Source organism: Gastrolobium bilobum, unplaced genomic scaffold (genome assembly GCF_033153095.1).
Source record: "Gastrolobium bilobum isolate Gb01-03AN ecotype WA unplaced genomic scaffold, APGP_CSIRO_Gbil_v1 utg70167, whole genome shotgun sequence".
NCBI classification, from domain to species: domain Eukaryota; kingdom Viridiplantae; phylum Streptophyta; class Magnoliopsida; order Fabales; family Fabaceae; genus Gastrolobium; species Gastrolobium bilobum.
The window spans coordinates 72,792-98,952 of record NW_026895408.1 but is presented as its reverse complement, the minus strand read 5'-3'; the positions used below and the strand labels follow the sequence as shown (position 1 = coordinate 98,952).

The following is a 26,161-nucleotide window of genomic DNA, read 5'->3' as shown; positions in this document are numbered from 1 at the left end:
GGTGAGAGTTTGGGTATGTTATATTATGTTATGTGTTCAATTCTCACTCTTGTATAAAAAAAATGTTGTATACAAGTGGCAAAGAGTTAATTTGTAATATAAGTTTTTTTTTTTTGGGAAACATTTGTAATATAAGTTAATTGTTAGTTCATTTGAATTGGCGTTGTACAGAGTTATGTGAATTCAGCCATGAAGTTAATTACAACCAAATTATTGTATTGTGTGTGCTTAGAAATGAGAAAAGATTTGCCAAAGAAATATAACATTAACTAAGTCATATTATAATAAGCCTAATATTTCTAAGTTACCAAGAGATATCACATTTAGTGGTATCAAAGTACTTCATCCATGTCAATTGTGTGCATGAGTCTGTTTAGTTTGTCATAAAAGTGCTCTATAACAAAATCATGAGTACTAGCTGTGATTACACAACTAGTTATTTCTCACAATCAAGAAACTATAATGGGAAAATTACTATATATATCGTCAAAGTGATTGCCTTTCTCGAATTTACTAAAATTGTGTGCTTACATACAACTTTTTTAAAAAGTAAAACTGTAATTATGTGTGAAATCATTCATTTACACAACAAATTCAAGTTAATAAATTCCATGACTTTTGTCAATAAGAAACCATGAGGAATTTTCACTTTCACCTTTTTTTATACATTTTTCAATAGCACTATAATTAGTCTAATTATTAGGCACTAGGAGTGTGCATGGTGAGTTCGGTTCATTTTTTTTTGTCAAATTGAATTGAATTGAAAATAATAATAATTCAATTCTGAGAGCTGAATTGGTTTATTAGTTTAGTTCTGTTCTGAATTGGTTCATAATGAGTTCAGTTCAGAATTAGTTGTGAACTGGTTTTAAATCAGTTCATAATTCATTTTTAAAATCAATTCTGAATCTAAATAAAAATTATAAAAAGGTTGAATAAAAAAAATTAAAAAAAATATATAAATGATACTGAAAATTGAAAAAAGCAATAAAAACTTAAATAAATAAAAAATAAAATAAAAAACTAAATAATAATAAAATAAAAAAAATAAAAAATAAGACAATAAATAAATAAATAAGAGAAGATAAATAGAAAGGAAAAAATAAAAATAAATTTATAGAGAAAAAAATTGGTTCGGTTCATGATTTTAGGTTCAAGAATTAGTTTTTAAAAACGATTCAGTTCAAGAACTGATTTTTAAAAATTAAATTTTCTAAGCATACTATTTTTTGTGGATCTTTTACACACCCTTAAAATTGATTTTTGAGCCAATCCTGAACTCAAATGAAAAGTATAAAAATATTAAAAAAATAAAAATAAAAGTTAAAAACATAAATAATACCACAAACTTAAAAATAAGCAATAAACTATTAAAAAATGGGAGTTAAACTTCTCCTAGGACAAAGCAAAGTTCTCCAGCTGACACTTCAATCTGTGCTGGTTTTTTTTTTTTTTTTTTTCAAAACACATGGGCCATAAGCTTTTTTCTCTCTACAGGTGAAGATTAGAGTCTATTTACCCATTAAAAATATAAAATAAAATAAAAATAAGAGAGACAAACATAAGATACAAAAGAAAAGAAAAAGAAAAAATTGAAGAAATAAAGATAAATGAGGAAAGAAAATAAATAAGAAAGAAAAATAGATAAATAAAAAGAAAAAAAACCAATCCAGTTCATGATTTTTTTAAACCAGATCGATTTTAAATTGGTTTTGAAAATGAATTCGGTTCATAAACCAGTTCAATTTATCAACTGGTTTTTAAAAAATAGTTCAATTCTTTTTTTAAAGCAGACACTTTATCCTAAGCTAGCGCCTTATTAAATTAATTATCTCATCTGTTGACGTATATCCCATCATTTATATATACTGAATATAGTCTCATTACAGGCTTCCACGTCTTTCTGTCTAATTTCGCATGAATTTAATTAGATTAACTGTTTTCAATTAATCCCTTGAACAAATAAATAATGAAGAGCAAATTAATAAGGCTATTCAAAATTATTTTAATTAAAAAATCCAATAAATTCCTGGTAACTATATTAAATCACTGTCACAAATACATCAAGAAAATGTTCACTCAAAGAAAAGAAATAAACTAACACACGTTTACAAAGATTTTCCAACATTATGACATACTACAAATTGATCAGTCCAAGAACTCTACCGAACTTAAACAAAAGTTAATTATATCATTCTTAATCCGTCACTACCCAAGGAAAGTTCAAAGAAAAAGCAAATACATGAAACGACGTAATTACTTAAATAGTAAAATTAAAGTACCAAATTTGTTTCCTAAAGGAACAAATAAATATGCAACATCATCTTTCATTCCTTCACTATCTTCCGTCAAGAAAACAACTTTGCTTCTCCAATGCTCCTCCACCTTAACTAGTACTCTATCCTAATAAAATGAAAAAAAAGAAAGAAGAAGACTTCTACCCTGCTATAACCCATGTGAATATATAATTATTCTAATTGAAATTGATCCTCTCGTGTCATCTAAGTTCATATAAGACGATCCCAACTGTCTATAAATAAAAGGTAAAAAATCCCCAAGGGTAGCTCAGTTGGCAGCTGAGCTCCCAAGGGATTGCTTGGTGCAGGGATCAGACCCTGCCTCAAGCAGTTTCTTGAAAAATCTTTGGGGGCCAGAGGATAAGCCAAAAATCTTCGGTTGGGGGATTAGTCTCGTCCTTTCTCCGGTTGCGAAGCTTAGTGCACCCACTGTTACAATGAGGGGCTAGCCCAAACGGGCCGTACCCTGAGGGCATGGTGTCCGGAGAAGGTTGAATGGGGATACCTCCTGGCAATGTACCAAAAAAAAAAAAAGGTAAAAAGTGTTGGGACAGAAAGAATAAGTATAATATCGTTGATTTGTGTGTAAATAATTAAGATAATCTTTTATGTCCTAATAATCTTAAAATAACACATGGGATGATGTATGTCCTTTCAAGCACAAATGTCTTGCATGCAATTCCATTAATTGTCATGCAAACTCAACATTTTGTAGCCAATTTTTTCACTTCCCAAATCAAACCCTCACAAAAAACACACTAAGCTCGGGCCCATTGTTCCCATCATGAGGCATCATCATGTAATAAGTCTCTGAGTCCCTAGATCCAACAACACGTTCAAAATGCGCCCTCATATACGAGAGTTCTCCATCATGAGGATCTGACATCTCGTTGGGAAGAACACCAACCGCTATGGAAACAGCATGCAACAACTGCATCACGTTCAAATCATCATCTGTAGGCTCTCTCTTCACCCCATAACCCGTTTTCTTACCATTGCAAAACAATGTCCAAATGGGTTCATCAACGATCTTTATCTTCTCATTGTTTTGGTGCTTCTCACACTCTAAGGCTATCCTATTAAGCCCCATTCCCATGTCTTGAAAAAGCTTCCCTGTTGGAATAGCTAGCTCAAGAAGAAGAAAGGGTTCACACTTAGCGTTTTCTTGGAACGCAATGTTCACCCTCGCTTTCCGGTGACCAAATAGGGTTCCGGTTATCCTAGTGCCACCGTGAATAAACATGTCGTTGGAGCGGTTCCCGTTCATCACCGGCATCTTGCACGATGGCACGATGATGGGGAATGACCGGAAAATTGAACGGAACTTTCGAAAGACTTTGTGGGACTTGGAATCGTGTTTGTTCTTGCTATTTGCTGGTTGCAAGGAGATGGACGCACGGAGAGGCGATAAATGCTTCTCTGGGGCCGCGGTGGTGTTGGTGTCGGGGCAATCTTCTTTTGATATTGGTGATGATGGTGGCGGCGGTCGTGGTGGCTCTGGCAACATATAAGGTGCCATTAATGTTTAGAAGAAGGGAATGAAATGAGGTGAAGAAGAAACTTTTGAGGTTTTTTAAGGCAAATTAGGGTTGCACGTTTGGTTTATTGTTTGAGTTTCGGGGTGAGTTGTACAAGGTGTTTATTTATACGAAGAAAACTAGTTATTGGGGTGCACGTTGGGGTTTGGTGGCTGTTGTTTTCTTTATAGGTTTGAAAAACACAGATATTTTAAAAAATATTTCCTAGTACTGACTTTTGTTTAGGATAGTTTAATTGGTTGAGTTTTTTTTTTTTTTGTTTCTGAAGAGAATTGGGAGAGACTAATTAGTTTGTTTGGTTCGGTTGAAAAAATGGGCTAAAGATAGGTAAAATGAATGACATGCTTGGTTAATCAATTCTGGATTTCTAGACGTTTTGCATGGTTATTAGCTTCTTAGGTAATGGGTAATTTGATTTTCTGGATTTGATCCCACTTCCAGAATTGTTGGGTGCTTAACGATTTTCAGATTAATTACTTTTTAAGGTGTGTACATCTTAGCTTCTTAGGTAATGGGTGGTTTGATTTTCTGGTTTTTTTGTAACTGCTGGAATTGCTGGATGCTTAACGATTACCAGATTAATTACTTTTTTAAGGTGTGTGTATAAAATAATCTACCTCTTGCATTCAAGTTGTTATATATGGTAGAGAATAATATAAAATTATTAAAAAGACTCTTACTCAATAACTTAAACTTTTAGGTTGAAGTGATTTTTTATATGGTATCAAAGTTTCTTTGATCATAAGGTCACGAGTTCGATCCGCACAGTCTCTACTTTTAGTAGAATAAATCATTAAAAAGAGATTTTAGGTTGAATTGGTTCTTTACTGTATATAAATAAAGGGAATAACATCTATCCTTTTAAAGGATATAAGTTTATATCCTTTAAGATTCTAACCGTTGATTTCCGTCCATCAACGGTTATAATTTATTGAATTAAAATTATTAATTAATTAATAATAAATTTGGCCAATTAAGTTTGGCCCAATAGATTATAACCGTTGATGGACGGAAATCAACGGTTAGGATCTAAAAGGATATAAACTTATATCCTTTAAAAGAATAGATGTTTTTCCCATAAATAAATAAGAAGGATATTAAACTTAATTAAACACAAAAGGTTATTCTAAACTTTTGTGAGCGGTAGTGTCATTTGAGCTAGAATTTTTGTAATTGAGCTAGATTTCGCAACATATTGGAACCTCAATGATATCGAGTCACTTTAAGATTGAAAAAAAAGAAATAGAGTAAAGAGAAGAAAGATATCAACAGAACCAATTAAACTACTATAAGGGCATGTGAAATATGACTTCTACCTAATGTGTTTTCAAATCCAAATTGGTCATTAAACCCATAAACAGGTGTTTAACATTTAACAAGATTGAACCGGGAGTGATCTGTGCATGGTTTTACAAATACTCTCACACAATCACCCAAAGAATTAAAATCCAACTACCAACAGAAGAAATTGGCTAGCCTAGATCTCAGAGAAGAGAAGGTAGACTTCTCCTTCTGATTACAAAAGTATTGCACACATTAAAAAAAATAGAGTAAATATCGTTTTGGGTCTCTAGCAAATTTCACGGTACCCGCTTTAGTCTCTAGCAATAAAAAAGACCATTCTTGATTCCTGTAATATTCAAACTAGGCCCACGTTAGTCCTTCTGTCGGTGAAGCTTCAACAGCGTTAATAACGTTGCTTACGTGTAACGTTACTAATCTCAGTCAAATTTCACGTAGGATGAGTAACGTCATAGTTGATAACATTCACACTCTCTGAGTCACATCCCTTTTCTCTCTCACTGCTTCTACCCAAGCAAAAATAAAAAAATGGCGTGGTTGCAGCACACCACAGCAGCACACCACAACTTCACTTCAATCTAAACACATCCACTCCCCGCAAATCCCTAGAAACCAATCTTCAACCTTTCCTTCTCCGGCACCACATCCCCTAACAAATTTTATTTTTTTCATTCTAAAACTCAGACCCTCGACAGCATTGAACTTCTACTTCCTAATTATGTAGAATAAGTGATCAGAAAACAGGATCCCGTGCAACAAATGCAAGTATCATATTAAGAAGTTCCAATACTTCTATAGAAATATATTTTGTACAGAACATAAAAACAGAGAACGGCAAGACTAGAGATTTAGGAAATGAAGCAAGATATATTGATACGTAAGGCACCTTATAAAGAATTTCAATTTTCAAAAATTAATTATGAGAACAACTATTAAATATATTACAGAATAGTCAATCCTATTTTTCTGAAAGCATATAAAAGATTATAGCATCTGTAACGACCCGAAATTTAAAAAATTAAAACAATGGAGTCGCCACCAATTTTATTTACTTTGGAAAAATTGGAAAACCTCTTATTGCAAACTGGTCTTTTAAAATTTTAGATCAAAGGTTCGGGAGTCTAATTATGCGCAGGGAAGGGTGAAAACTTAATCCCACTGCACCCCTGACACATCCGTTAAAAAACGGTTACCTTAAATTAGTTGTGCAGTTTTTTAATAATTTTAGAATATTTGTTTAACCCAAATAAAGCAAGATATTAAAATTATTTACAAGAAAAGAAAACAAAAAATGTAAAAGTTTTATTTTTAACTTGACGGAGAAATTTCGCTCCGACGTATCCTCTGCTGCAATAAGGAACTCAAAGTTACGTCGTTCTGTAGAAAAAATTTATTTGTTAGTTAATTTTAATTTTGAAAGAAAATTATTTTAAGAAAGATTATTAATTTTTGAAAAGGAATCCATCATGGCTCAGAATTTAAGGTAGCAAGACTACACGTAAATTCCTACGAAGCTTACAACACTTGAGGATGATAGACCATACATCAACATTGTACGTCGTTGCTAGGATATTGGGAAATTTAGAACAAAAATATTAGATAAATAAACTTTAATCTTTTTTGATCTTGGAAGATGTTATTTTAGAAAAAAGAATCCACTTTTGCACAAGGTTTAAGATAGCATAGCTATACGAAACCCATATGATATGTACAACACTTGAGGATGGAAGACCATACATCAATGTTGTAGATCATTGCGAGGATATTAAAAATATTTATTTAATATTATTATCATTATTATTTTAAATAACTCCACATTGCACAAAATATAAGATAACATGGCTATTGTTATAAAAAAAAAAAAGATAACATGGCTATACGTTATCCATATGATATTACAACACTTGAGGATGGAAGACCATACATCAACGTTACAAATCATTGCGTAGATAAAAATAAAATTGATATTTATTCTTTTATATATTTTTTTGTGTTTTTATAATTTTACAGTAGCTAAAATAAATCTAAAGATTATGAAATTAACAAAACTTCATGCCTAAATTATTTCCCAATATAATTTCTAAGCTATATAAGAAAAATTCTAATAAAACATGAAAAGCATAAGAAAATTCCTAAAAATCAAGAACATAAAAGCATGCAAAGAAAATTATTAACTAAAGGAGAAAGTAAGTGGACTTACCTCAAAGATGACCAAAACTTGGTGTATGGAGCCAAGTTGTAGAGAACCACCCCAATTTTCCTAAAAGGAAAAATAGTAACTAAATTTTTTTTACTACGACACTAGCTTCGTTTTAAACCAAGCCCAAGTGTCTTGTTTTTTTTACTTGGTTTTTTTACTTAGTTTTAAAACTAGCTTAGTGTCGTAGTAAAACTAAGCTAGTTACTAATTTTCCTTTTTTAGGAAAATTAGAGTGGTTCTCTGCAACTTGGCTCCATACACCAAGTTTTGGTCGTCTTTGAGGTAAGTCCATTTACTTCCTCCTTTAGTTAATAATTTTCTTTGCATGCTTTTATGTTCTTGATTTTTTATTTTCTTATGCTTTTCATGTTTTATTAGAAATTTTCTTATATAGCTTTGAAATTGGGAAATAATTTAGGCATGATGCTTTGTTAATCTCATAATCTTTTTGATTTATTTTAGCTATTGTCTTTAAATGTTCATTTTTGCACTGTTTTTTTATTTAAAATAAAAACAAAAAAATATAAAAGAATAAATATATCAATTTTATTTTTATCTACGGAATGATTTGTAACGTTGATGTATGGTCTTCCATCCTCAAGTGTTGTAATATCATATGGATATACGTATAGCCATGCTATCTTATATCTTGTGCAATGTGGATTTATTTAAAATAATAATGATAATAATATTAAATAAATATTTTTAATATCCTAATGATCTATAACGTTGATGTATGGTTTTCCATCCTCAAGTGTTGTACGTATCATATGGGTTTCGTATAGCTATGCTATCTTAAACCTTGTGCAAATGTGGATTCTTTTTTCTAAAACAACATCTTCCAAGATAAAAAAGATTAAAGTTTACTTATTTAATATTTTCATCCTAAAGTTCCCAATATCCTAGCAACGACGTACAATGTTGATGTATGGTTACCATCCTCAAGTGTTGTAAGCTTCGTAAGAATTTACGTGTAGTCTTGCTACTTTTAAATTTTGAGCTATGATGGATTCCTTTTCAAAAATTAATAATCTTTCTTAAAATCATCTTCTTTCAAGATTAAAATTAACTAACAAATAAATATTTTCTACAGAACGACGTAGCTTTGAGTTCCTCATTGCAGCAGAGGATACGCCGGAGCGGATTTTCCCCGTCAAGTTAAAAAATAAGATTTGTAAATTTTGTTTTCTTTTATTGTAAATAATTATAACATCTTGCTTTATTTGAGTTAAACAAATATTCAAAATTAATAAAAATTTGCACGACTAATTTAAGGTAACCGTTTTTTGAAACGGATGTGTCAGGGGTGCAGTGGGATTAAGTTTCCACCCTTTGCATAATCAGACTCCCGAACTTTTGATCTAAAATTTTAAAAGACCAGTTTGCAATAAAAGGTTTTCCAATTTTTCCAAAGTAAATAAAATTGGTGGCGACTCTTGTAACACCCCGTGTTAACCTGGTTTGTTAACATGTCATCGTATTAAGCCACGCTTAATTAAAATTGAGGAATATTCGTTTTCTTTTCATTTATGACGTCATTATTCTTACCAAGTTGAAATACTTAATTCATTTCCAAAAAACATTGCCTGTATGTAAATGCAAAAGAAAAACATCTATACTGAAATAACCTCATAACATAATTAAGATCATTAACTGAGTCTCTAGCCACGACGCTACTACACGTAAGCCGGACAGCCCTAATAGTTTATACAACCCAAATCTAATCAACAACATAATCCAATGTGGCATGGACAATCCCCATGCTCACCAAATAAGGCAACAAGGCCCAACAACAGTCTCAAAATAACAGCATAATCATAAAGATAACATAACAGCATCCAACATATAATCATAACAGCAGACATCTAACTCAGCTCCGGCCTCCTGCCGCTAGAGGTCTCAACCCCCGCATTACCTGAACATGAAATGTGTGCCCCAAACGTGGGGTGAGATCTCTAAAAAGAAATCTCAGTAAGACAAGGGGTCCTCAAGGACTCTTCCGCCCCAAGCTCACTTACAAGTATAATATAAGTTCAAAAGCAGTAAATTCAATGCATGTTCATGTTAAGGCATTTATATCATGACAGTATAATCTCTTGCTCAACGAGCTAAACATTTAACTCAGTAATCATGTGATGTATGTAAATGCGGTTCGACTGGCCAGGGAACAGGATAGGGATTATGCACGTCTGTGACCCATCTAAACATAAGAGTCGCAGTCTTATGCCTTACACACCAGAGTCGCTGTCTGTTCGTGTAAGTGACAACATCACTTTCATACACTACATGTCTTACACACCAGGGTCGCTGTCTGATTGTTCAAGTAGTCAACAATTAATTTAATACATCTCAGGCATATATCAATGCATATTTCATCTTTCATAAAAGCATACCATGCATATAAACCACCCTCCCATGGAGGTCGGTGGAACAAACAACAGACTAATCCGAGGACACGAAAGCTTACCTTGTAAGCTAGCTATCCAAACCAAGAATCCAACCAAGCTCAAGGTCCACACACAACACAATCACAATCTGTTATAGACCAATAGTATATCAATACTCATACTTTACAAGCATACAATATAAAGACAACGCCTTTACTTTACGTTTTACGTCTTAAGGCTTCACACAAAGCCACAAGCCCTTAATCACTTGATTCTGACTTAGTTCAATTATTACAGAAGTTCAACTTCATCAATCTAGGGTCCACAAACCCCCAATAGCCTACTGTATGAACAGTGCAGCTACTGTTCTTCAAAATCTCAGAATATCCGGATATTCGTTGGGGGCATATCCGGATATCAATATCCGGATATCCAGATCCCCATATCCGGATATCAATATCCGGATACACATATCTGGATATTTCGCGACAGACAGCAGCTTCTGCATTCGCGAAGATATCCCTCCAAGGTACCATTTTTAACACTTTAAAACGTCAAAGCATGCATTTTAAATCTGTTTTAGGTCCACATACCAGTTGGTTACTTGTTTAACTCATTAACATGCAAAGACATCACCTTTAAACCATTAAAACTCATGATCAAGGTTAGGTAACTCACCCTAAAGCTTAAAACAGAGAAAGGAGTGCTCTTGGAGCTCACCAACAGCTCCCCAAGACTGACTATACACAGAGCACGAAATGACACCTCCAAGGTTGGTTCTTTCTCACCACTTGGACCTCAAAATGCCATGACCATGGCTCACAACACTCAAACTTCAAACTCAGCCCTTAACCCAAACACACAGAGGCCAAAGACAGCAAAAGGAGCACTCTTCCACCCTCACAAGGATCACTCAAACAATGCACAAGTGCTTAGATGAAGGAACTAGCATCAAAGGTGATTACTTTGGCTCCAAAGAGGTGAAGGAAGGCACAAGCACCAATCACCAGCTGACCAGCCCCTCAAGAGTCACGTAGGATAGTGTATGGCCTTGGGTTTAGTGTCCAACTATTGTATTTATAGTCACTTAACCATTAAACACACAGTATTAACGTTAATTTCTACGCTTAGCATTTTAATCCCAAACTTTGGATTCTTAACCTACTCAATTTTACAAGATTTATCATATTTTTATTTTATTTTTTGGAGCACCTTTCCGGTACGCGCTTTTCATAGCCAATATCAATTTCTGGCACCAGTTCTCATTATTTTAACTTGAAACTTGTTTTACAAGTCCTACATATTATTCAAGGAATATTCATGCACTTATTATAATTTTTCGAGATACTTTATCGGTACCCATTTATACCGAGTATAGAGGTGGCAAAGCGGGCTGCCCGCCCCAGCCCGCCAAAAGCCGCCAAAAAGTGGGCTGGCCCGCCCCGCCCCGCCATTGAAGGTGGGCTAGATATCTCAGCCCGCCCCGCCCGCCAAGCCCGTCACATTTTACACTAAAAATTTAAAAAAAAATAAAAAAATCAGCCGGGCGGGTGGACTTGGCGGGACGGGCTTGGCGGGGAGCGAGTTTAGAAAACTCAGCCCGCCCCGCCTCGTTTGGCGGGCGGGGCCGGCCGGCCGGCCGGGCTCGGCCCATTTTGCCAGCTCTAACCGAGTAGCAGAACCGGTATCTGCACTTTTCTTCCGAAAAGTGACTTTCAGCATTCTTAATCACTTACCATAATTATTTAAGCCTCATAATAATTATTAGGGTCAATTATGGAATTATTTCTTAATTTCACATAATTAATTAATTAACTTTCTTAATTAACGGTGCGGGTTCTTACATTCACCCCACCTTTTTAGAATTTTGTCTTCAAAATCAGAAACATACCTGTCTCGAAGTGCGGGATACTGTCGGAGAAGCTCATCCTCTCGCTCCCAGAATTACCCTTCAGGAATTTGTCTCGTTCATCGTACTTTGACCATCGAAATGATCTTGCTCCTCAGCTGCTTCTCGCCACGATCGAGAATCTTGAGTGGTCCGACGGGAGTCTTTAGGTTCTCACGAACCTCCACATCATCCGGTTGCACCACGTGCGAAGGATCCGCTACAAACTTGCGAAGTTAAGACACGTGAAATGCGTCGTGGGTGTTGGCCAAGTTCGGAGGCAAGGCAAATCGGTAGGCAACAGGTCCTACTCTACCACGTAACTGGTAGGACCCAATGAATCGTGGGCTCAGCTTCCTCACTCCGAGTGCCCGAACAACACCGGTGACAGTGAAAGTTTCACAAAGACGTGCTCACCCTTACTGAACTCCAGTGGACGATGCTTAACATCAACGTAGTTCTCCTGACGACTCTGCGCCTGCTTCAGCTTTCCTCCGATCATCTGAATCGGCTGGTGGTAAATTGGACAAGGTCCAATCCAAACAACTCTTTATCTCCAACCTCAGACCAACAGGTAAGAGTTCTACACCTCCTACCAAACAGCTCCTCGTAGGGTTCCCTACCCAGGCTAGCAAGGAAAACACAGTTGCACAAAAACTCGACCGATGACCGGTACCTATCCCATGACGGGCCCTGCTCCAAAGTGCAAGCCCTTGACATGTCCTACAAGGTCTGGATGATCCGCTCAGTCTATCCAACAGTCTGAGGGTGATAGGTTGTACTCAGTCTCGACTGAGTTCCAAAAGCTCTCTACATCGCCTCCCAGAACCGAGATGTGAACTTCGGGTCCCTATCACCGAAGATACTCTTGGGCACCCTGTGAAGCCTCACGATCTCGCGAACATACAGTTAGGCCAACTGTTATGAAGAGAAACTCACCTGTATCGGAAGAAAGTGAGCAGACTTAACAATCTGTCCACAATGACCCAAAAAGAGTCAAGACCAGCCTGAGTCTTAGGCTAACCCATCACGAAGTTCATGGAAATACTTTCCCACTTCCACTGCGGTACCACAAGAGGTTGAAGCTTACCAAACGGCTTCTGGTGTTCAAACTTCAACTTCTCGCAAAACAAACACTTGGACACATACACAGCTATGACTTTCTTCACACCCGGCCACCAGAAATTTCTCTTCAAGTCTAGGTACATCTAAGTCGCACCAGGGTGGACCGTAAACTGGCCCTTATGGGCCTCTGCCATAACCTCTTCGGTCAAAAGACCTCGAGGAACCACAATCTGCTTCTCAAACAACAGAAGTCCATCCTTATTCTAGGATATGCCATCCCGATTCTTCACATCATCAAGGCACTCTCTCTGCACTTGCGGCTCTTTGATCTTTTCCATAAGCTCGTTCTTGACTCTCACAGTCTCCGTCTCGAGAAGTGCACCCCCAAACAAGGAAGTCACCGACAAAACTCGAAGTTTCACAATGACATCAAAACGTCATTCGATTCGCTGGGATCACCAGTCACTCCCTAAAAAGAGGTGACCTAACCCCACAAACTCAAACCCACACAACAAATCGAGTGAGTTTGGTCCTATTCCATGACTCTAACATCGACATGACTTACAATTTGATAAATCATTATTTTCAAAATAACTTCATATTCATGTTTATTGTACGAAATAAAAATCATAGTCAATTCAACCAACACATGTCGGTTAGCATATTCATTCACATAATAACGTACCTTAGTTCAGGTACACCTGCAAAATTTTCAATCTTAGTAACATAATAATTCGAATACTAAATGCAACAGTATACCTCAATCTCCATGGCATCTGCAAAATTGAAACTTAATTAAAGGTGAAATGACACTGATACATTACAACAATCTATCGTACTCATTTCATGCTTAACATTATTCATGAGGTTAATATTCGAACTACTCATGAAGCATATCAATAATCAACATAAGATTCTAGAGTCATGGAGACCACTCAACTCACAACGAATTGTACATGCACTGCCTCGCATATACAAGATCGCACGTGGCCTTTGCCACAAACACCAAGTGTGACACACTCAGTTTCCCTGAAGAGAATTTCACAGTCTCAAACAGAGCACCATCACGATTAGGTAACGGCGTAAGGCATCATACCTTACAACAAAGTTTACCGGTGCTCCCCAGGGAGACACGCTCGGTCGAAAGAAGTCTTTCGCCGATAGATCTTCAATGAGCTTCTTCAGCTCCGCCAACTCCGGTGGCGGCATCCGATATGGAGCTAATGAAATAAGCCCCGCACCAGGCAACGAATCTATGGAGAACTCTATCTCCCGTTGTGGCGAAAACTCAGGAATCTCCTCAGGAAACACCTCGAGGAATTCCCCACCACAGGAATGCTAGTGATATCCTCCTGTGCCCCACTCACCAAACCTCCCAACATGACATATCTGAATTCCCCTGCACTCAAGGCTCTCCTAGCCTGCAACAATGATATATACGACGAGGAACTGGCTGTGGAGTCACACGGAGACGTCACCACTCGCTAGACACAACATTCAATCAATCAGTCATCACACAACTATTGGACAATCCATCCATGCCAAGGACGATTTCCAAAATTAGTCATCGGTAATCCCATTCGATCAACCGAGAACTCACGACCAACCCACTGAAACACGACATCTCGATGTACAGTGGTAGTATCACACTTTTCCCCGGTGGCGGTAGTCACCCGCAACGGTGGAGAAAACACAGACATAGCCACTCAAGCCCCACAACAATCGGAGTTGCAATACAAGAATGCGTATCCCCGGAATCAAACAGACAACAACATCAATTCCACCAATGGAAACATTACCTTTGACAAGGTTCAGAGCTCTATCTGACTGCTGCCTATCCAGGACGTAAACTCGTCCAGTGGTCGGTGGTACTGTAGGGGCCTCAGCAGGTGGAGCAGGAATCATCCGAAGAGGGGCCGCCTGAACTGCTGCAGTCCCAGCCATTGAAGTATAACAATCCTTGGCCATGTGGCCACTCTTTCCACACTTGAAGCATATCAGCTCCCCAGTAGCACAACGTCCCATATGCTCCTTTCCGCATCTCGTACATAAAGGAGTGGAGGAAGGTCTAGCAAAACCTCCCTGCTGTGTAGAGGTCTTCTTAAACTGACCAGGCGCCTGCCTAGCCGCAATCGGCTTCCCTTTGCCCTTTCCAGCAAACTTTCTGTCTTTCCAGGAAGTGGTACTGCTCGTTCCCTTCGTCTCAGCAACCTTGGCCCTCTTGGCCTTACTCGAGTTGCAGAAGTCCTCGATGTCCCGGCACTGCTGCACCAGTGTCCCGAAGTCTCTCGAAGCACAACCAGTGAGGTAACTAGCAACATCCACATTAAGTCCCCTGCAGAACTTGGCAGCCAAGAAGATCAGAGTATGTCTCTCCATCCGAAAGTGAGCGAACTTAACCAGCTCATTGAACTTGGCCAGGTACTCGTCAACAGACAACGAGCCCTGCATCAACCTGTCGAATTCCCCCTGCTTCCTCTCCTACGCATCATAAGGGAAATATCGACCCAGAAAGCAATCCTCGAAGAATGACCATGTCATAACATGACACTGCATCTCAAAAGTATGAGAGGTGTTCATCCACCACTCATGGGCATCGGCCTCCAGCATATACGTGGCGAACAACAGCTTCTGTGGATCAGTACACTGCATTACACGGAAAATCTTGTCCAGTGCCTGAAGCCATCTCGTCGCAGCAATAGGATCATAAGACCCACACGAGAAGGTGGCTTATACTTGCGGAAAACATTAAGCCGGCGATCAATCACATCACGGTCTTCAACAGGCTCCACATAGGGTTCCATCACCCCAGTGAGTTGACCAGTGCCCTCAACATGGCTCTGGCTCTCGCCCTGAAGACTAGGTGGAGGCGGTGGTGGAGGTGGTGGCGGAGGGAACTGACCAACGGATGGACCCGCCCTCATCTCCTCCAACATGACCCTCATCATGGTCATGTTCGCCAGCCGATTTGCCTCCTCCGTGGCCTTCTGGTTCGCTTCTCTAGCAGCGTCCATCATTGCCACGTTTGCCAATATACTGGCCTCCTGCATCTCAGCCAATACAGTCAGGATTGGGTCGGGTTGACACTCAACAGTCACGCGGGTTCTCTTGGGTATTACCATGACTCTGCACAAGTTACACAAATCATAAGTTGATCAGGCCCATGCAGTGTGATCATATATGCGTCATCCTAATAACACTCAACGGAGCAAACACATAAGACAAACACAACCAAGCATCTTAGTTATTGCAATACATACAGGCTTTTCCCTTGAACCATTGCTCGGATACCATAAAATGTAACACCCCGTGTTAACCCGGTTTGTTAACATGTCATCGTATTGAGCCACGCTTAATTAAAATTGCGGAATATTCTTTTTCTTTTCATTTATGACGTCATTATTCTTACCAAGTTGAATTACTTAATTCATTTCCAAAACATTGCCTGCATGTAAATGCAAAAGACAAACATCTATACTGAAATAACCTCATAACATAATTAAGATCATTAACTGAGTCTCTAGTCACGACACTACTACACGTAAGCCAGACAACCCTAATAGTTTATACAACCCAAATCTAATCAACAACATAATCCAATGTGGCACGGACAATCCTCATGCTCACCAAATAAGGCAACAAGGCCCAACAACAGTCTCAACAATAACAGCATAATCATAAAGATAACATAACAGCATCCAGCATATAATCATAACAGCAGACATCTAACTCAGCTCTGGCCTCCTGCCGCTAGAGGTCTCAACCCCTACATTACCTGAACCTGAAATGTGGGCCCCAAACGTGGGGTGAGATCTCTAAAAAGAAATCTCAGTAAGACAGGGGTCCTCAAGGACTCTTCCGCCCCAAGCTCACTTATAAGTATAATATAAGTTCAAAAGTAGTAAATTCAATGCATGTTCATGTTAAGGCATTTATATCATGATAGTATAATCTCTTGCTCAACGAGCTAAACATTTAACTCAGTAATCATGTGATGTATGTAAATGCGGTTCGACTGGCCAGGGAACAGGATAGGGATTATGCACGTCTGCGACCCATCTAAACATAAGAGTCGCAGTCTTATGCCTTACACACCAGAGTCACTGTCTGATCGTGTAATTGACAACATCACTTTCATACACTACATGTCTTACACACCAGAGTCGCTGTCTGATTGTGCAAGTAGTCAACAATTAATTTAATACATCTCAGGCATATATCAATGCATATTTCATCTTTCAAAAAATCATACCATGTATATAAACCACCCTCCCATGGAGGTCGGTTGAACAAACAACAGACTAATCCGAGGACACGAAAGCTTACCTTGTAAGCTAGCTATCAAAATCAAGAATCCAACCAAGCTCAAGGTCCATACACAGCACAATCACAATCTGTTATGGACCAATAATATATCAATACTCATACTCTACAAGCATACAATATAAAGACAACGCCTTTACTTTACGTTTTACGTCTTAAGGCTTCACACAAAGCCACAAACCCTTAATCACTTGATTCTGACTTAGTTCAATTATTACAGAAGTTCAACTTCATCAATCTAGGGTCCACAAACCCCCAATAGCCTACTGTATGAACAGTGCAGCTACTGTTCTTCGAAATCCCAAAATATCTGAATATTCGTCGTGGGCATATCCGGATATCAATATCCGGATATCCAGATCCCCATATCCGGATATCAATATCCGGATACACATATCCGGATATTTCGCGACAGACAGCAGCTTTTGCATTCGCGAAGATATCCCTCCAAGGTACCATTTTTAACACTTTAAAACGTCAAAGCATGCATTTTAAATCTGTTTTAGGTCCATATACTATTTGGTTACTTGTTTAACCCATTAACATGCAAAGACATCACCTTTAAACCATTAAAACTCATGATCAAGGTTAGGTAACTAACCCCAAAGCTTAAAACAGAGAAAGGAGTGCTCTTGGAGCTCGCCAACAGCTCCCCAAGACTGACTATAGACAGAGCACGAAATGACACCTCCAAGGTTGGTTCTTTCTCACCAAAGGTCACCACTTGGACCTCAAAATGCCATGAGCATTTCTCACAACACTCAAACTTCAAACTCAACCCTTAACCCAAACACACAGAGGCCAAAGACAGCAAAAGGAACATTTTTCCATCCTCACAAGGATCACTCAAACAATGCACAAGTGTTTAGATGAAGGAACTAGCATTAAAGGTGATTACTTTGGCTCCAAAGAGGTGAAGGAAGGCACAAGCACCAAGCACCAGCTGACCAGCCCCTCAAGAGTCACGTAGGATAGCCATGTAAGGTACGACGTCGTTTTATATCCTACTTGGATTCTTACTTAGCTACTTAATGGTCCACGTGAGAAACGTTAGTAACGACGTTGGAGCCCCACTAATAGAAGGATTAACGTGGGTCTAATTTGAAAAAATCAATGACCACGAATGGCCTTTTTTATTGCTAGGGACTAAATAGGGCATCGTAAAATTTTCTAAGGACTAAAAATGATATTTACTCAAAAAAAAATATATTATTTGCTCTATTGTTCTATTCTCTTACACTCACAGAATCGCACAAAGAAATGGGGTATAGAGGATTTGGATAAAAATTGATTCTTTCTTTTTCTCTTCTTTTCTTTGTTCCCTTTTTGCCCATGTTTTGTTCAGTTAATTCCCTCTTTTCCCCTTGTCTTTTGCTAAATATTCCACTTGTTCAAACTTTACTTTACTTTCTTGTTAATTCCCTTGCTGTCCCAGCAAAATTTAGGCTTTTACTTTGCAAGTCAAATCTGCAAAAGAAAAAACTATCTAGCCCAATTTTTTTTTGCGGATATCTCTATTCATCTGGGTAAGATTAATCTTTTCTGTGACATAAAATGTGAAGGTATTTGTTACTAGTCAACATAACAACACTAACACATAAAATCTATCACAACAGTTTTTCTCCATTACAATTTAATATTCACTCTTAATTTTTATAAAATTCTGGTGTGAGAGGCATAATTTAGAGTCTCTAGTTAGAGACTTAACATCGACCTAGCGGTTCCCTGGTCTAATATTCTCAACAGAAAGAGTTTTTGTTAAATTTTAGGAGTAAATTAAAATTGGTCCAACTAGCCAATTTGTGATCGGTTCATACCGTTCAATCGACTAGTAAACAATTCACCTCTTGTGTACTGTTTTACAATACATATTAGGGGTATTCATCAATCAATCCAAACCGATTCAAACTACGGTGACCGAACCGTAAAACTGATAACTGAATTAACCGAGAACTGAAAATAAAAAAAAAGCACAAAATTTAATTGGATTGGATCGATTTTTGGTTTAATTGGTGAAAACCGATCAAATGATTCCCTAACGTTACCCTCTATCTACTTGGGCCTTTCCCCAATTATAGCCCCAAAATCATCTTATATTCTAAGACAAACTCATTCTTTGGCAAGTCTGCTGATGTGGCGCATCCTCCTTCACTTTCACCTTTGTGTTCACACTACACAATTTTAAAAACCTTTCCTTATTTGGTAAATCAGTGAATAAAAATATTATAAAACAAAAATTATTTTTGAATTTAAATCGATGGACAAGATTTCATAACTCAAATCAATGGTCAAGATTTGTTATAAATTGTAGGTGGCAGACAGTTCATTTAAATTTGAATTTTGGAGTTGAAAATTTAAATTTGATTATTGAATTCTAAATGATGGCAGACAACTCATTTAATGTTGAGCTACTTTTTGCATTGGATTTGTTAAAGAATTTAAAAAATACATCTGCTTCTATGTATTCTATGCGAACGCTTGGGGGCGATTTTCTTGCTTCTGTTCATTTTTCCTTTTTTTGCTGCTGCCACATATCAGCTATTAAAACATACAGCCTCAAGGAAATAGCTTCTTCGTTCTCTCTTTTTTCGTCTTACCGAAAATATGTTTTCAAAATATGATTTTCTAAAGGATGTCAATCATGCCAAGGAGGACTGGAGGATTAAGGTGAAGGTGGTTCGGGCTTGGAAAGTTCCTAACTTTCACCGTAGAGATTTCAACGACAATGTTGAAATGGTTTTATTGGATGAACGAGTAGTTGTCTGCATTTTTTAAATCTTCCATCTTTGTGCTGATCATTTAAATTAACGTTATTGATTTGAGTTGGCTGCGTTCTTTTGTAGGGTGGCAGGATCCACGCCACTGTCAAAGGTTCTTTGTCGGTGCGGAAGAAAATCCATGAAGAAGAGTGCTATTTTATAAAAAAAATTTGGAGTTGGATTCAATAGCGATGTGTTCAGGCCAACCATGCATCAGTATCGTTTGTCCTTCAACTTGAGGGCTGATGTTAAATCGATTGTTGATTATAATCTTTCTTGGAGTGAATTTGATTTTGTTGATTATGACACCATTGAGAAAGAATCATCTGACTCTCTTTATTTAGTGGGTAATATATTTTTCGTACTGTTGTTCATTTTTTTATTATGTTGTTCTTTTTTAATTATTGCATTTTTGTTGACGTACTGATTCGAATCCCTCTTTGTTTTGTAGACGTCATTGGTTTAATCTCAGGAATTGGGGGAGTTTGTGATCGTGTAGTTTCTGGTAGGAAAACGAAAATGGTTGTGCTAGAGCTTGACAACTTGAGGTATTTGAAATGTTAGAGTTAGATAGAAAATAAAAAAAAAATTGCCGCTCTTTTACCTTATATGTTTCGTGTGTAACGATGTTCTCGCTGCAACTCATATGTAGGGATCACAAGCTGGAATGCACTTTGTGGGAGCATTATGTGGATGAGGTGCAATCTTTTTTGGTAAACAGCGACACTCCTCATAATGTCTTAATAGTTCAGCTGGGAAGGATCAAATGTTTTACGGGTATGTTTTTTTCTATTTTTATTGGTTATACTCATAACGTCGTAATCGTTTTTGTTTTCATTGTGGCGTCTGTATTCTGATTTTATTCGAATTTTTCTATTCAATAGGTAAGGTCGGTTTAACCAATACAAAATACACAACAAAGATTGTCATGGATTCAAAGGTGCCAGAGATTGTTGAGTTCAAAAAATGGTGAGATATTTCTTCTCAGACATAATTTTGCTTATAGTGTTTATTTGGTTATTCACTTATAGTGTTAATAATTTTTGCTTTATAGTCTTTCAACTAATGGTGTGGAAAGTAGTATAAGGTTGACTCAGTTGTCTACTCAGTCCTCATATTCTTTCGAAAATGATTTTCTTAAGGAGACTGAAAAGAAGTCTATCAGTGATGTTAAGCTTTGTGGTGAGGTAAATATTTTAAGTCTGTTAATTTCTTTTCTTGCATTATATCAAGTTTGTATTGTTCTGTTTAGTTTTTACGTGCGATGACTGTATTTAAGGTTACGACATGCATCACGTATGGGACTATAAAATCTATTGAGAGCAAATACAACTGTTGGTACAAGTCTTGCAACAAATGTCCATTTTCTGTTTGTGAGGATTTTGAAAAGTGGTACTGTAAGAATTGCCAAAAACATTGGGATGATTATTATCCAAGGTAATATGTTGTTCTTGGTCTATAATTTTTCTTTAGTCCATAACATTGATGTTTGTTGCTGATATACAATTTCGCCAAACTATAGATTTAGTGTTCAGGTCAGAGTTGTGGATAACACTAATTCTGCATCATTTCTTCTGTTTGATCGATATTGTGTTACTTTGTTGGGAATATCTGCTGGTGAATTGCGCGAGCGACATTTTAAGAGGGTGTGTATTATCAATCCTATGAAATGCTTAACATTTTTTTTTGTCGCTTAATTAACATTGTTAGCGCTGGATTTTGATAACGTTTTGTATTATGTTTATTTCTTCTTTTTTACACTTTTGTTATTTATTTTTTAAAGGGTGCGGATTTGGATCAATTTCCAGAAGAACTAAATGTTTGAATGAGAAGTCAATGTTGTTTAAGATAAATGTGAAGCAAAATGATCTAAACTCATACTGTGAGCCAAAGTATCAAGTTTCCAAAATTTGTATCAGTGAAGAAATAATCTTAATGTTCATTAAGTCTCTGATCGATCCAAATGTAGGCTGCATATTTATTTCTGTTGGATATCTGAATTTCTTATTCATTTTTACTTGACTATTGTTCGTTGTTTTATATCACAGGAGGAAGCGAATTTCGATAATGCTCACGAAAATGAAATTGTATCGTCGGAACACGAAAAGACTGTGGTAACCCATTATTTGAATTAAAATTTATGCTATTAACAAAAAAAATTCATAACATCTTCACCTACTTTTTTTTTTTACAAAACTATAGGATGTTGAGAGTCAAACCTGTGATAGTGCTGACGTTGGTGATGTTTCTCTGACTGTGTTGACACCGGTGATTAATTCTCATAATTCCATTGCTGAGGATTTTAATTTTTCAGCTGTTCGAACTGCGAAAAAAATAAAGCTTGAAAAAGAGTTACGTATTTTCTGATTTATATTTAATTTTTCTTTAAATTGCCATCAAATTTTTTTTTAATCTTACTATATTGTTTAAACCATTTAATTTGCTTGCGCAGATTTGAGATGCTCATCACTGTTTTTTTCTTTCTTTTTTTAAATAGATTTGATGTAGAAGCAGATGAGACTACCCCATAGATTTGGCTACTATGTCTTGAGGATGATTTTTTGTGTCTTGGAGACGAAATATTTAAAGGATTGTTGTTGTTATTATAACTTTTATTTACAATGTCTTTTGTTTAAGTGACAACTAATATGGTATATTCATAACCGAAGTTATTTGCAATGGACTACCCCATGAAAGCTGTTTTTTGCAATGGATTCCTGATATGTTGATGTGTGGCACTCTCCTACTATTTTTTTAACCTTGATTAAGAACTTCTAGCGAAAATAAACGATATTCCTCCTGCAGCTGAAAAATCAATTATAACTTCCAGTATCAAAAACAACGTTCATAAATATTAAAAGCGATAATTGTGGTGTTATATGTTGTACACTAAATGATAATGATCAATTTATTCATCCAATCTTTGCTTATGTTTTGGTTCGTATTTTAAAAGTTTAATTTTACTCAAACAAAGATTGGCTAACGAAAAATTTAATTATGACTCATTGAATATTTCAAAAAACACATCCAAACAACCGATACCATATTGTTTTGGAAATATCGATTACAAACTTCTACTTCTAAGCAAATTTATATGTCAGCAAATCTTAACACGTTATTTCTTTCTGTTTCTTTGTTTTCTTTCTACATTGTAATTTTATAAATTTGAATTTGAATTTGGAACGACGGTGTATTGGTCATCATCTGTCATCAACACGCTGCATCGAAGCTACTGTTTACTCAACGTTGGAATTAGTTACATCTCAGTTTTAATGAACGTTGCGTAATTTGAGGAATATTGGTTTTTTACTTATCTTCGTTGCCGTTTGGTTTGACGTTTGGTTTTTTAACTGCTAATTTTTTTTTTTGTCATGCAGGAATTGTATTTCATACACACATGGTATATTGTTAAATGCTATTTTTGAACAAACAGTATTTCATGGTCATCGATATTTTAATGTATTGTTATAACACTTTTTATTTGTCCTCACATATTCATGTTTTTTTTCATACTTTCGTTCATAGATTATTAATCATTGATTTCTAAGAGGATGAAGGATCACAAATATAGGTTCGACATCTTTCTTATTACCTTCATGTCAAGCACATCATTTAAATATTGTTTGTTCACATGTTACGTTATTATGTTTATTATGATTGACTCTATTACAGATATATCATAGAGAAATGATGTTACATGTTCTTATCATGTCCGAGAAATACTGAAAGAAGCTAAGTTAAACTTTGTAATTTTTGAATGACCACATGACAATGTAAAATGCAACAATATACTTGCATGTGTTGCGTTAGTTTTTACGAGACAAACAAATCGATTTTTTTCCTCCGTGCAACGTACGGGTAATACACTAGTATAGCAAAATTCTAATCCAAGACCCTATTAACCCATCATGTTGGAGAAAGTGGGTTGAACTTGATCTAGGTTATGCTTTTTTTTGGGTAACATACATCATGTATTTTTATTGCATGGGTTATTATTGTACAACAGCTCCTCTATAGGATGAAAATTTGGGTTACTTCGTATCTCACGCAACCACATTGTAAATTTTTTCTTAGAGGTAAAAGATGGTAATTCAACTTTTTGTGTACTATATTGAAAATTAGATTATCTTTTATTGATGCTTCTAGATTACACAATAACTTTACAAAGCCCATACATACAAAATATATGTTATTTGCACAATAATTATCATACAAATTTTAGGCTTTTCAAAAAATCAAAAACTGATCCAATCCAAACCGAATAAAATTGGATTGGATCAGATTTGGAAAAAAATTCAAATCGAATAGATGATTACATGATCAAATCGAAGGGATTGGATCAAATGATTTTTTCTTCCAAAATCGATCCAATCCAAACTGCGAACATCCCTAATACATACCAACTTTGGAGGATAAACTAGAACGCCTAGCTGGACAACTTTGTGATTAAACCACTCCAATCCAGTTTTAGAAACTCTGTTCGACAAAATAATCAACTAATGAGTCATTTAGCTGATATAATTCTATTTATGCATGCTATTTTACCCAAGTCATCATCCTTGACCAACTAGCTAATTGTTAACTAATAAACTATCACCTATTACTTAGGTCATCTCACATACAAATCATATTACACAATAATAACTAACATGATTAATCATATCATTACATCATATGACCAACTATAAATACTCAATAACATAACTTATACATGTTTTGTAATCAAAATAACATGTTTGATCAAGAAGGCATAGACAACCTCTATGCTCTTCACAAATACAAACATAACATAACATGTCAAATGGCAATCATGCCTCATAGGAATATATATATATATATATATATATATATATATATATATATATATATATATATATATATATATCATAGCTATGCATGTCTCATGTCATGCTATAATCTCAATGTCCACCTCTTGCCATTAGATGCATCAACATTAACAATCACAGTATCTGAAAAATGTGCCCCAGAATGGGTGAGATCTCTAAAAAAAAATTCAGTAAGACAAGGGGTCCTCAAGGACTCTTCCGCCCCAAGCTTACTTACATGTATATAATAAATGCGACAAAATAATATAATGCGTGGCAATAACAATGCAGTATCATCATGGTAAAATAATCTGATCCTCATATAATCATATATCTCAGTATATATCATGTTATGTATGCAAGTGCGGTTCAACTGGCCAGAGAACAAGATAGACATTACGCATGTCTGCTTCCTACCAAAACATAAGGGTCACTACCTTATGCCTTACATTCAGGATCACTGTCTGATCATGTAGATAAACTACATCACATCTATACATCAACACATCATACCAGAAAATAGTTCCAAATATACCAGATAAATATTAGTGCATAAAACATTTTCAGAAAAGCATATCATACACATAAACCAACCTCCCATGGAGTTTGGTGGAACAAGCAACAGACTAATTCGATGACCAGAAACTTACCTGTCATAGCCAAGTCCTCTAATAATAACTCGGTGCCCGAGAGGTCACCAATGCGGTATCCAACAATATCACAACCTATTTTCACATTGTACGTGCCATCAATAAATATATATTAACACATCATGTCTAAAGGTACTTTATTTCTTTTTCGTTTCTTATGCTTAAGGCTTCTTCCAAAGCCATAAGTGTGGGCTACTTAAATTATGAGTTAATCCAATTTTTACAAGGTAAACATTGATTTCTTTAAGGTTCTAAATCATTAACAAGTGTTCACGAGTCCTTCCATTGAAGAACAATTCAAAGAAATGGGCTCCATTGCCCGGTTTGGAATTAAACCACATTTACCATTTTTAAAACCAGTGCTGCATCTCTTTACCAAAGGTTCTAAGATTTTACGATGTTAAACTAGATATCACAATCTTTCCAACGACATATTATGTGTCTCATTTTGAGTTGTATAACTCTAGTTATGTTTTTCGCAAAGTGACTGATGCAAACTGAATTTCCTATTGCAAGGCAGTAGCTTCAAACCCAAACTGCGATCAATCCACTTGTCCAATGGATCAAAAAATTTACAAGGTTTTATCCCCATGTGTTATCTTCACATAGGTCTAAACCACACTCAATTCGAAGCTCTATATCTCGAGATATCGCAATTTTACTAAACTATGTTAGCTACTGGTTCATGTACTCGGGTAGGACCTACTCGCCTACTCGGGTAGGACATACCCGAGTAGAGTTCGAGGTGTACTTGGGTAAAACATCATCAGAACTCAGATTTTGACCAGAAAATACAATTTTCATTAACCAAACCAATAAGGTTCCATTTTTAAGGTTAACAGAGGTTCAAGCTACCATTTTTATGCATATTTTTCATTAATGAACACATAGATTACCAAATCCTCTAATTTTACATCTCTAAATCA

At 36.2% G+C, this 26,161-nt stretch overlaps 2 protein-coding genes across 2 annotated transcripts; one reads left to right on the top strand and one right to left on the bottom strand.

Annotated features, from left to right (window-relative positions):
• Window positions 1–3,033: 3,033 nt before the first annotated feature.
• On the bottom strand, window positions 3,034–3,816 carry LOC133309940 (protein MIZU-KUSSEI 1-like). Its single transcript, XM_061510805.1, has one exon. It carries the CDS (start codon window positions 3,814–3,816, stop codon window positions 3,034–3,036), a length of 783 nt encoding a protein of 260 aa, XP_061366789.1.
• A 16,151-nt stretch (window positions 3,817–19,967) lies between these two features.
• Window positions 19,968–22,126, top strand: LOC133309935 (uncharacterized). The gene is made up of 9 exons (XM_061510795.1): window positions 19,968–20,106; window positions 20,211–20,307; window positions 20,412–20,536; window positions 20,644–20,728; window positions 20,814–20,946; window positions 21,012–21,196; window positions 21,282–21,405; window positions 21,808–21,873; window positions 21,962–22,126. Exons 1-9 carry the CDS (start codon window positions 19,968–19,970, stop codon window positions 22,124–22,126), a joined length of 1,119 nt encoding a protein of 372 aa, XP_061366779.1.
• Window positions 22,127–26,161: the final 4,035 nt, after the last annotated feature.